Source organism: Podarcis pityusensis (genome assembly GCF_964106645.2).
Source record: "Podarcis pityusensis genome assembly, chromosome: 6".
Taxonomy (NCBI): domain Eukaryota; kingdom Metazoa; phylum Chordata; class Lepidosauria; order Squamata; family Lacertidae; genus Podarcis; species Podarcis pityusensis.
In genome coordinates, this window is record NC_138030.1 from 94,672,856 (window position 1) to 94,686,200 (window position 13,345).

General features: G+C 40.9%; 1 protein-coding gene and 1 long non-coding RNA gene across 4 annotated transcripts in view; one reads left to right on the top strand and one right to left on the bottom strand.

Moving 5' to 3' along the window:
- COP1 (COP1 E3 ubiquitin ligase) overlaps window positions 1-13,048 on the top strand; it is a 101,031-nt gene extending 87,983 nt beyond the window's left edge. For all 3 annotated transcript variants that reach the window (XM_081012157.1, XM_081012156.1, XM_081012158.1), the window contains exons 19-20: window positions 10,076-10,120; window positions 11,932-13,048. In XM_081012157.1, coding sequence (XP_080868283.1) covers window positions 10,076-10,120; window positions 11,932-11,949 — 63 coding nt within the window. In that variant the 3' untranslated portion in view covers window positions 11,950-13,048. The remainder of the gene's footprint in view (window positions 1-10,075; window positions 10,121-11,931) is intronic.
- LOC308480692 lies at window positions 10,854-11,925 on the bottom strand. The gene is made up of 2 exons (XR_013988235.1): window positions 11,048-11,925; window positions 10,854-10,969 (listed from the first exon to the last, which is right to left on the bottom strand). It is a non-coding gene; the product is annotated as an uncharacterized lncRNA (long non-coding RNA).
- Window positions 13,049-13,345: the final 297 nt, after the last annotated feature.

A 13,345-nucleotide genomic window follows, 5' to 3' on the forward strand; every position in this document is an offset into this window, starting at 1 on the left:
AGCGGAGTTTGTAATCTGAAGCATTTGTCACCTGAGGCGTTTGTAACTCGAGATACCACTGTAATAGCTCAGTCAGTAAAGCATGAGATTCTTAATCTCAGTGTTGTCAGTTTAAGCTGCATGTTGGGTGAAAGATTCCTGCACTGTAGAGGATTGGACCAGTCACTCGATGATCCCCGTGATCCCTCCAACTCTACAATTCTATGATTCTGTGAAAATAGAAATATTCTAATTTTTTATTAAACGTATTTGTTGCTCCCCCCCAAAAGCCTCAAAGTGATTTGCAAAATAATTAATTAATGCATATATAGAACCGGCAATAAATAAAACAGAGAAAGACATTTTCTTAATTGCCCTCATAAGCTTGGTGGCACAGTCATTTAAAGGTTAAAGCAGAAGGCTCCTGCTGAATCTTTAGACCGATGATACTGATGCCTCAGTTTCTTGTTGCTGTCAGATGAGCCTCACTCGCTTGGGATGACCAATCATGCTCCTGCAGATGGGCCCAGTTGTAAGAAGAGAATCTAAAATGCCGTGGATACTGGATGAAAAGGTCATAATGGTGTAGGATTCCATGGTATATTGGGAAAACTACTAAAAGCAAAGAGGAAGAGCTTGAATTATGACAAGTGGAATGCGCTAGGTACAGTGAAGCATGCAGTATAACCAGAAATTTTATGGGGTCAAATAAATCCTTGAAAAATGCAAAGAGAATTTGATTTTCAGAAAAGGTTAGAGCAATTACTCAAATTATGAGGCTATCCAGCTTATGGTCTACAAGGAAGTCTCAGAGGTGGCATTGACGACACCATTGTTTTGGGAGACCTTAGCATCGAGGACCTTAGCATACACCCACCCACCAAAGAATTCTGGGAACTGTAATTTACCCCTCACAGACCTAGAGTTCCTGGTACCCTCAGTAAGCTACAGTTACAGTCCCCAGAATTCTTTGCAGATGGGTACAGTGGTACCTCGTGTTATGTACCATCCTCCTTACGAATGCTGCAGGTTACGTGCTCCACTAACCTGGAAGTAGATGCCCCTTGTTGCGACCTTTGCCCCGGGATGCGAGCGGAAGTCATGCTCCAGCAGCACGGCAGCAGCGGGAGGCGCCATTAGCGAAAGCGTGCCTCGTGTTACGAGTGGTTTCCTGTTAGGAATGGACCTCCAGAATGGATTAAGTACGTAGCACAAGGTACCAGTGTATATGCTTTAAAAGTCTGCTTTGTATGCCTTAGATTATAATTGGCCCAGTCCATTAGTCAGATACACACACCCATCCATTCTGGTGGTGTGTCCAGGACAGGATGCTGATGATGTGAAGGTAGAAAAGCTTTCTCTGAGTTGGAGCTTGTGGGTAAGGAGATGTGAGACCAACCTGCTGTATGCTTGACGCTTGCCCACCTTGCTTGCTTAAAGTATCTGGATGGGTCTTGGAAGCAGTTAATTATGCCTTTAAAGAGAGGTGGTTCCCACAGTCCCGAAATCCACAAAATAAAAAAATTCAGATCTAGACTTGCTTGTCCAAGGCTATTTGTGAGAGGACATGCTTTCCAGTAAGTTTCTTTAATTTCCATAGGATGCTTCATTCGCCTTGTCCTGCAAATTTGGTGTGAAGATGCACTCATCCCAGAACACTGAAAAGAGATATTTTCCCTATTTTCATTACTGAAAATCATGAGGCAACCTCATTCAGTGTCTCATGTTGTCAAGCTATTTTTACTTGGCAGTGTTGAGAAATGACATCTCTAAAAGCTTCCATGTGCTTCTCCATATGGCATGTGTCCTACTGAGCTGTCCCATGAGTAGGCATGCTTTCCTGTTTATCTGTTGATATTGAGGGGTTGGGGAAAGAATCAGTGTTATGTTTTACAATATTGCCACTGCAATGCAACCTGTCGAGGCACAGTTAGCAAGATAAAGGAATAAGGAACGTAAGTAGAAGAAAAAGAAATAATTACAATGCCTATAGCCTTTGGAAAAATTCTGTTAGATGAAAGTGCTAGTGTCAGATATCATGGTTTAATTGATGAAAGGTCCCAGCCAGGGGGAAAGGTGGGAGATAAATAAACATCATCTTCTTCATATATATATATATATACATATATATATATATATATATATATATATATATATGGGTGTGGGTGTGTATTGGGCACCATCTCTCTTCTAAAATACATGGGGTTGATTCATGTATCTTATAATATCAAGTGAGCAATGTTCAAAACATACAGGGTTTTTTTAACATAGATTCCAAAATTTCTCTTAGAATTCCAGCAACATTGGGTCATATTTTTGATCCTCACTGCTGGCTTTGAAGCCATTAGCGGTGTGACAGAGTTCTTACAGAACGCTTGTAACAACCCCCAAATTTTCCCCTGCTGTTGTATGGTATCCCTGAAGTCCCCTTCCTCCTCCTCCTGTACTATTATGGCTTTGGTATTATATTATTTAATCCATTACCCATGGCATTGTTAAGAAATAGTAATAAGCTGTTACCAGTTCTGTTGATGCTGAGTGTAGTTCAAGCAATAAATCAAAATTATAAGGTAGATTCATAATTGAAGCTGCATGACTCCCCTGAGACGAGGTCACAGAACTGTGCATGGAATTCTGCTTTCCCCCCTAACAGTAGGAATCTGTATTTCTAATTATATTAGCAAACCCATTCTCCCAAGTGCTGGTCCTTGTGTAATCAAAGTGGCAGCAGCATCCACACACAAGGAGATGTCAGCAGTCTTGGAGAACCTCAAGGTTTACAAAAGTATAAAAAAGATTAGAAGAAAGATTCCTAAAGTGGAAGGGTCCCAAAACAGCCCAGTGCAGACTGAGCATGCTCAGTGGCCACAGAATGCTGACTGACCCTTAAGGGTTGGGAATGGAAAACACAAAAGAGGAGAAATGGAGTATCCTGAAGACGCAGACCCTACACTACAACATTTTGTTGTAACCAGGAATAACATTTCTCTTGAATCCAACTTGGATTCTGTGTGATGGGCAGTTTCAAGTTCGTGTTCAGTTAGAAGTTACTCAAGAACAGGGGTAGGCAACTTAACGCCCGGGGGCCGGATCCTGCCCAATCGCCTTCTAAATCCTGCCCGCGGATGGTCCGGGAATCAGCATGTTTTTACATGAGTAGAATGTGTGCTTTTATTTAAAATGCATCCCATTTAAAATGGGTTATTTGTGGGGAATAGGAATTCGTTCATCCCCTCCAAAAAAAAAATTATATAGTGCAGCCCACCACATGGTCTGAGGGACAGTGAACCAGCCCATGGCCGAAAAAGGTTGCTGACCCCTGCTCAAGAACAACAAAGCAGAAGAAAGCTGCATTAAACAAGCTTTCCCTAAATTAACTTATTGCAGAAGCCCTTAAATGACCTGTACTCTGTGTGTTCTTTAAAAATAAAATTTCTGCATGAGCTAACAATAATTCTGACCTGGATTAAACCTGCCTTTTTAATTAATTTTCCTTTTGTTTGTTTGTTTGTTTATATGCATTAACATGTGTTTCATTTAAGATGTAATGTAGCCAGGAGCTTGGAATGCAAAGGGGGATGTAATAAAGGGTCTCTTAATAATGGCTTTTTGTAAAATTGGAAGCTGAACACACCTCCAACATGGGCAAACAAAATGTCTTTTGTCTACACTTTGAGCCTTTCTTGAGTAAAATGAAGGATTTTGCCTAGTTTTGCAGAGCCAGCTGATCCAGATTGTTCCCCTTTATGAATATTTAAAATCTGTGCACAATCCCTGGTGCTAAAGGCATTGTTACAGCCTGGTCTGCAGTGATGAGTTGGCATTGAGGACAGCAGAATAGAACCATGCAGACGTTGCTCTTCTTATGCGAAGGGCTAAGTATAGCTGGTTTTAGCTTTTTAAAATGCCATCATCCTCATAGTGACATGACTTTCCTATTTCTTTCTACAGAATGCTTATAGTATTTCAGCTAATAGTCTGGAATAGTCAGAAAACTTTAAACTAAATCCCCAGATTTTCTAACTCTGAGCATCCTCTTTACATGGTTCCTTGAAGTTTCTACTGTATTAAATTAAAACAATTGTAACTTGCAAAAAAAATATGTAGCATGTCATCAGTACCTAGACCAAAGTACCTCTGAGCAACTTACAGAATGCATATCTAAATGGCATGAAACATTAAAACCCAGTGTAAAAAACAACAATACAAAAGACCTAAAGTGCACATCCAAAGTGTGTGTGTATCTATCCAGTTAAAAAGGAAGTGTACAAAAAGAGGCCACAGACATAGCCAGTTACCCTCCCAATTAAGGACTGATGGCCTTGGGTAAAATGTTTTTGCCTGGCACCTAAAACAGAGAATGAGTGCCAGCCATGTCCCTTTGGAAGAGCATTCCCAAAGCAGGGAGCTATACAACATTAGAGGACTCAGGTTTGGGGTTGGCTGTAGCCCAGGACCAGAATGTTTCCTATCTATGGGCTGGATAGTGGGGAAAGTGTCATTTCCCCTTCTAATCAAGAAACATCCTTGCCTAATGAATGGGAGGGAATATTTAATCTCATGGCAGACGGTAGCGGATGCCACCGCTGTATACCAATTCCAGCAGATCCCAACTACATATAACACTCTATAATAACGAGCATAGGTTATCTTTTGGATTTTGTGTGAGGGAACTCTTAGATACTTGGAGACTCAGGCAGAAGTTGAACAAATAAGAAAGTTTTATTTAACAGAACCAAAGTGGATAAAACAAAGGATGTATCAAGAGGTAATGTTCTTTCAGGAAACAGTTATTGATAATTATACTAAATCTAATGGATGTTACAGGCTTCTAAACAAGGTATTAAATGCACAGCTTCTTTCAAACTCCAGTTGCTTAGGTGTTCCCCCCCTAAATTGCAAATCTATATTCTTCTTTCTTGAGGGCCTCCCACTGGAAGCATATCTGACACCAATCAGTGTTATGGTACCAGTCGAAGACTTGTCTCCTTGTCTGTGCATTTTATGGCATGTTAGCTGCCGCCATTGGGAATTTATGTTTATTTTACCTAAGTTCCAGTCTGCCCTGGTACCATTTGCGTTAGTGTCACCAAGTGTGTGGGAAGAATAGGCAGATGGTGTCAATGTATGCCCTTTACTGTCTCCTCTAATTCCTCTTTAGCTTGGTTGCCTTCGTTCCAATTGATGTTCCATCCAATAATGAGGATGATGGTGCAGGTTCTCAATTGAGTTAACCTTGGCATTAATACTTCACATTATTAAATTTCAGTCTCATCATGTCAATAAATCAGTTATATGTGCACATCTAATTAACTATCCAATCAGTAAAAACAATGCTTCAAATTATTACAGTGTATTTCATCAGAGAATCCAAAAGCCATGTTGTGAATTTCAGCCATGTAGAGGGGCCTCTGCCAGGTAGTTAAGGAATATTTGGGAGCCACAGATCAGCAGACGGGGGCATTGTGACCATCTGATTTACCCCAAGGTGAGATATATCAGTGGTGGGGCTCGCAAGAGTTTTTCCAGAGGATATATATGGAGATTATCCCTTCATCTGATTCACTAACTGAAACACTAGGCTTTTCCCACAATTATTTTAATTGTGCATTTTCATAAATAGAATTACCCTTACTCTCCATTACCTTGAATTGAAAAGACTAGTCTTGAAATCCTGTGGCCATCAGACTTGGAATTTTCGCTCGATAACTATCTCAGCCATTACATCTCCTTAAGGAAGAAGTGTCTTTATTTCATTTCCCTTATGCAACTCATCCAAAAGAGAATTATTGTACTATAGGTTGATACCTTCAGTTATTCACTAATGCTCAAACAGCATGCATTGCAACAAAGAACGCCCTCTAATCACTCCCCACAGCATGGTAACATCACTTCTGTGGAACATAATGGTTTCTCCTTTAGTGATAGGCTATGTGATATTACTGCCAACTCCATTAGGGATTTTAGTCCTTGTTGTACATAATAGAATTCCTTTTATTATTTTTTCTGGAGAGAGTGGTCCATGTGTACAATAAGTGGATGAATGCTTTTAAGCAGATTTTAAAAAGCTTAAAGCAGTTGTTCTACTTGGATATATGGTGTTTCTACCATTTGGTTCTGTGTTCTGAACTTCAACAATTTTTTTGCCTGTCAGCAGGTTCCAGTATCGATAGGCATTATAGATAAGGCTCCTGTTTTGCTAATGCTTTGCTCTTTTCCTGAGAGCAGTCTGTGGCTGCATTCCCACTGGGGAAAATGGCAGCCATTTACTCAGGGGCATGAGTATGAATGTTGAAATGCTGCCTATTTATAGGGACAATTTGAATGCTTTCAGTACTATTTTATAACTTGCACAAAACAGTAGCTGGTTTTTCTTTTTAAAAAAATCAATAAGGCTTGGCAGCTAGAATGAAAGGTTGCATTTTAACACATGGGTAGATGCAATATTCAGGGAAATAAAAAGTGATGTGGGAACAACTGAGAGTTTCTGCTGGGCAAACAGGGCTTGGTAACAAATTGAATGCTTCATTTGGAAAACTCAGGATCGGTTCCACAGGTCTCGTTGAGATTCTAAAAATGATGTCAGCAGGTAAGAAAAACTAAAGAAGAAGAAGAAGAAGAAGAAGAAGAAGAAGAAGAAGAAGAAGAAGAGGAGTTTGGATTTGATATCCCGCCTTTCACTCCCCTTCAGGAGTCTCAAAGCGGCTAACATTCTCCTTTCCCTTCCTCCCCCACAACAAACACTCTGCGAAGTGAGTGGGGCTGAGAGACTTCAGAGAAGTGTGACTGGCCCAAGGTCACCCAGCAGCTGCCTGTGGAGGAGCAGAGACATGAACCCGGTTCCCCAGATTACGAATCTACCGCTCTTAACCACTACACCACACTGGCTCTCTTGACAGCTAATGAAAACAGCAATATAATCTCAAATATGAGTCATTTCATGCTTTTGAAATGTGATGCTTTCAGACATGCTGAAAAGTGTTCTTGGGTCAAGGGCACCCTGCTTTTGTTTTGTATTCATTGCTGCATGCATGAGCCCTGAGAACCAAACTAGGCACGACTCAGGAAATTCATGAATAGAATCTCCAACTTTTTAAACTTAACCCAGAAGGCATCTTCAGGGTGAGGATAATTCAGATTAAGATAATTACATGGCAAGAATTGATCAGTGACCCCCTTTTGAACGTTTTAAAAGTGGGGTTCTTATTCACTAATCCCCTACACAACACCTAGTATGGCTCTAAAAGGGGTCAAAAAGAGAGTTAGAGTTTTTAAGAAGCAACAATACATTTGAGAATTTCAGAAAGAAGTTGAGAGAGGACAGTATGTTGGTTGGCCCCCCAGAAGAACTATAGCTCCCATCAACCCCAGCAAACATGGCCAGTGGCCAGTAATGATGGGGAGTGTAGTTCAACAACATCTGCAAGCCCAAAGGTTCCCACACCTAGCTTAAAGGAATAACAGAAAGGAATGAGAGGATGATAAACAGCAGCTATAGATTTCGCAGAGGGGAAAATTGAGACAAGAGGGCCAAGTGATAGAATGAGAAGTGTTCTTAAAGAAAAATTAGGGGAAACAAATTAGTAGTAGTAGTAGTAATTTGTACCCCGCCCATTTGATTGGTTGGAGAATCTGTAGGAGTAAAAAATAAAACACATGGAAGAAATGCTGTTGGTAAAGTCTTGTGCAAAGCCTTGACGGGAGAAGTTCTGGGGGCAGGTTTAGTGAATTAAGGGTAGAAAAATTCCAGGTTTTCTGAGAAGAGGAGAGGGTTATACAAGAGAATTTTATTTATTATGAGAGAAGGGAAAAGGAGAATATTCACAAATGGTCTGGATAACCATTACAAGAATATTATTTACATGACTGAGGTGTGGTTTCTACAGCCTAGAAAGCAAATTTCCAAACCGAAATGAAGTTATCACATCGCAGAAGTAAGAGGGATAGCCCCTTCCCTTTGCCTTGTAAAAAGGGGGGTGTGATGTCTTCCTTTTCCAAGACACTCTTCTTTTTCATGGGTAGAGTCATCATAGCGATCCATAGCTAAAAGTAGAAGTCGGCAAATGTGTGCTCTTTTTTCCTCTTCAAAATATGGCAACCCTAAGTTAGAGAAGTATGTCTGACCCTATCATTGTTTGTTTTTAGATAAGCAGTGAAACTTTTTATCACAGTTGGGCTTTCAGGGTACTGCTTTTTTAATTGTCTACTTCTTTTAATATTTCCCCATAACTTTACTATTCTATAATATTTTACAGTTTATAAGGCACATATACACATATATATTGCCAATTTACAGGAGGGATATAAATGCTAGAAATTTTAAAAACTGAATATTATTAAACCATCTTATCACATTCTAATGTTATGGAACATTAAAATGTCCTCTAAATCAATATCTAATTCAAAAAGCAGAAGTTGCGATATCCATCTTACTCGTGTGGACAACACTGATCTTAGAATTTGGAAAATTTACAAAGCTGTGATTTATTTTTATTTTTAGCTCATAGGCCAAGAAGGAATGTCTGAAAAGACTCATCCTTGTGGACTGAGTTATTACACTTACACACACACACACACACACACACACACGTATTCAAACTGGTCCAACATAGCTTTGTTAGAAGCTTGGATTAAAGGAATTTACATCAGTCAGTTCACTATTTCTTGAAGCTCCTAACATCAGTTCAGAGCCACTTATCTGGTTGTTTGTGGTGTACAAGAATCGCTTTAATGCGATTAGGCAGGGATGTTTTACAAAAGATAAGCTTTAGAAGGAAAAGCAGACATGTTTTGAGCCATTTCCAAAGAAAGAGGGGGAAAGTGACAAATACGTTCAAAAAGAGCATGCCAGGCATAAGTAGAAAGAGGAGAGGGAAATTTGTAATGTTTGATATGACAAGAGATCTTGCGCCTAACTACAAATTAAATTCATGATATGCCTAGACTAGAATATAATATAATAGGAAGGTGAAGTTGAGCTAGACTTTTGAGAAATCTAAAAGTGGAAGCCAAAGGTTTCTCAACTGAATGAAAGATGAAATTGTGGTTGTGTCCTCCTTTGCTTCGAGATGTAACCAACATTTGTTCTTGACTGAATGATGAGCCCAGGTTCAGATGACAGACTCAGTCCAACAAACATCATCTGGAGGGCCATGTCCCTGGGTAAATGTGGTCCGTTACTAGTTGGATGAATAAACTGAAATCTCTTTCTGTTTGGCAATTGGTGAGCTTAGACAAGGCACATGAGACCTGTTGTTGTTGTTGTTGTTTAGTCGTTTAGTCGTGTCCGACTCTTTGTGACCCCATGGACCAGAGCACGCCAGGCACTCCTGTCTTCCACTGCCTCCTGCAGTTTGGTCAAACTCATGTTGGTAGCTTCAAGAACACTGTCCAACCATCTCATCCTCCGTCGTCCCCTTCTCCTTGTGCCCTCCATCTTTCCCAACATCAGGGTCTTTTCCAGGGAGTCTTCTCTTCTCATGAAGTGGCCAAAGTATTGGAGCCTCAGCTTCAGGATCTGTCCTTCCAGTGAGCACTCAGGGCTGATTTCCTTCAGAATGGAGAGGTTTGATCTTCTTGCAGTCCGTGGGACTTTCCTCCGGCACCATAATTAAAAAGCATCAATTCTTTGGCGATCAGCTTTCTTTATGGTCCAGCTCTCACTTCCATACATTACTACTGGGAAAACCATAGCTTTAACTATATGGACCTTTGTCAGCAAGGTGATGTCTCTGCTTTTTAAGATGCTGTCTAGGTTTGTCATTGCTTTTCTCCCAAAATTTCGTGACTGCTGTCACCATCTGCAGTGACCATGGAACCTTTTGTACTAGTGGCTAAAAAACAAAGTAAACTTTGTATTTATTGTTTAGCTCCCACGCAAACAGATCTGGATGTGATTTCATATTTGTATGTTACTTTGAAATACATTCTGCTTTTCTCTAAATGGTTTCCTAACTTTTTCAGGTGCAGGGTTTTTAAAAGATAAGTCAGATATCAACTTTTCCTTAAAGTTGGAATTGCAAAATCAAAAGTGATTTAAGCAGCCACGTCCCCTAGTGCCTGCAGCATAACCCTGATGACTTTTCTTGTTTTGCAGGAGTCCAATGTGCTGATTGCTGCTAACAGTCAGGGTACAATTAAGGTAAGTTAGTCTATGCCACTCAATTAGTAGCCACAAGGTAACTGAAAATTGGAAAAGCCCATTCCTGGATTTCCTCCTTACTCCCAAGTGTTTATAATGTGAAGTGATTTATTTGCATCTGCTGTAGGCTAGGGGTGTGGGAATAGAGTGAGCTTGGAGATCAAATATGCCCAAATAATGAAAAGGTGAGGAGTGTAACAGTGTCCAGAAGGCCATTTAGGGCCTCTCTAGAAAGCAATGAAACATGAGAAGACTGTTCCATTTTTTTTATGGTCTCTGTGCAAGTTGCGCATGAAGAATGCTGCACCAACACAGCTAAGAACTCTGGAGCTTAGAGTTCTGGAAATGTTCTAGATACTCCCAGTCCATCTAAGAAAATGATGATCTCACTCAGCAGCAGTACTTTGAACCTTGGCATCCCATTGCCTTGGTGAGCAGTCTTTTGTGCCCTTTCTGGACTTGTTCGATCTCTTGTCTTTCCTCTTTCATTTAAATTGGAAACAAAAATTCAGAAGCTGACTCCATCTCTGTTACAGTGCATCTAGATAATTTGAATAATTGAGCTGGTTAGCTAGGTAAATTATAACACTAAAAGGAAATAGAGCTAAAAGCTAGGGTATTTCCCTGCTGATAATCTGTCTTTCTTCTGGCCAGCTACAAATCCCTAAAGTAGCTTTGGAAAAGAAGCTCAGAGCTTGAAAACAACCTTGAATGGGGTTGCTTTAAGTGCTCCCTTTTTCTTAAGCGCCATTTAAATTATTATTCTTTGAGTTTCTCCCTTTATAGTCCACAAGGCTGTCACATATTTGCTGTGCAAATCTGTACTGGGAGATGGTTAGCCACCTTCAACTTGCTGGTTTGTAGTAATTATATTAAGCCTGAAGTCAGTACAGATGTTGGTGGGAGAATTGGTTGTGAGCTTACCACCTGTCATTTCTAACATTCTTTAAAGGGAACCTTTGAAAGACTGAGATTGTAACATTCTACCCTATGTGCATTTTGTACTTAGAAACACTCTACCTTGTGCCAAAGGTTCCTTAAGCAATACCTTCATAGATTGCAGTACTAAATGACATGAGAATGAAAGGGACTAGACCAGGGATCACCAACCTATGGACCGGGGGCCGGATAAGGCCTGAGGGACTCGTTTATCCGGCTTGCAGTGACTCCCGCCACTGGCTCATACCGGTGCAGCGCAGGGACCCACTTCCAGGTCGGAGGAGCACCGTAAAAAGCTTGTGCGCATGCTCACGGGCCTCCTCCGACCCGGATGTGCACTGGAAATAGTGTTTGCGCACGTGCCCATTACGCAATCGTCGCTGGAGACACCAGCCCAAGGCAAGGAAAGCTTGGAGACCGCTGGACCAGACCACTTTCAAGGGCCACATTAGACAAGGAGCCACCTTTGTCTCTTTTCTATTCCTCGATAAAACAGGATGGGGATTCATGTGCAATCTTTTTATGAAACAAGGAAATGAGCCAACAGACCTCACTTCATCGCTTCAGGCTCTTTTTCTTCTAGCCTAGCTCACTTGTGGTATCGGGAACTAGGCTAGAGGAAAGAGAAGTTTGGGTGAATAATCATGTGGTATGGGGGTCTACCTCTGTTCATCTATTTTATCTGTGTCTTGTTAATAAAAATTGATTTTCTTCCTGCCTCCCACTTAATGCATGCAGCCATGTAAGCAACAAATATGGTTGCCTGCACCACCTCAAATATGGCCCTAAGCTAGAAGGTTGTTTGTGAATAAGGAAATAAAATGGTGTCTGCTTTTCCCTTATTAATTGTTTTCTGCTTTTCTTTTAACCAGGTACTGGAGCTAGTATGAAAGATGTTCTCTCTCAAGGCTTTGAATACTTGATCCTGCTTTCATCGGGGATTCTCAGTGGGGCACAAAACCGAAGCTAACCTGCTCTTCCTTCTCAGAGTGATCACATTTTGGGGGGGTTGTTTTCACATATGGGACACTCTTAGGACACTGTGGGAATCTGGGAAGCACCTGGGAATTCAGTACCACCAACATTAACTCCACAGACTTTGCTGCTGCTGGTTCTATTGCTTGTCTAATTTTTATGATGGGGGAGGGAGACGTGGATTATTTTAAATAAAAGTGGATGCTGAAAAATGAATAGTCAAAGTTCATTGAGCCACACATAGAAGCAGATGGCCCTCTGATGATAGACATGGTGACAGGTTTGTCCTTGTACCAGGATTTTTTCAAGGGCTGTGCTTTGGAGCCACCTTCTGGATCACCACGTCTGTCCTTTTTTCTCTTCTCCCCCACTCCCCATTCCCACGAAGCGGGGAAACATCTGTTATCCTGACATGTGTCTTTCTAATTTGAGGCCATCAAGTAAAATTTGGTTTAGTTGCTTTTGTTTTTGAAATGATTTCTGAGTTCGGGCAAGTTTACTTTTCCAAACGCTGAAGCCTACCAGAGCAGTCTGTTTAACAAACATTAATTCCTCTATCCTGATGTGAGGGGACCACTTCTAAGGCCACGCAAGCAGCTCAGTCTCCAAGCCCACCTGCTGCCTGGCCCCTTCTCTGGACTGCCAGCTAAGTCAGGGTGCCATCAGTGAAGTGGGCATGTGTTGTTTGGGAGCAGAGTTGTCACCATTATCTCCTTGACAGGCCACCAAACTGTCAATAATGACTTTCTGTCCCTTCTGATCTGAATTATATTGAAATGCTTTAACTGGAGGTGAAAGGCCACAAAGCCTGTCCACATACGGTCCAGTTTGTTCAACCCCTCCCTGCCACTAAACACCCCATCCCCCATTTGTGTCACTTGTAGAAGCCAAGCATTTTGAATGTTGTAATATATTTTGGGGACAGGCTATGGTAGCCTTATTTTTTAATAACCATGCATACACTTAATTGTACAAGTGAAGAGAATGGGGAAATAAACTGTGATTTCAAATGTTCCATATTGTTAATTTGTCAGCCAAAAAAATGAAGGCTTGTTTGTTTGGGGAGGGTGGGGGGGGGTGGCATTTCAGAAGACTTCACACCCCTAAAAAATAGGGCTACATTGTTTTATAGTTGAATTAATTAAATAGTTGGCTTAATCAGAAACAAAAATTTTAAAGGGTGATTTCAGTTAATTGGGTAGCAGATTTTTCCAAACAATCTTTTTCATGTAAGCGCGCGCGCACACACACACACACACACACACACACACTGCAGATGGCAAACATGAAAAGAAGCATTCACCTTTTCTC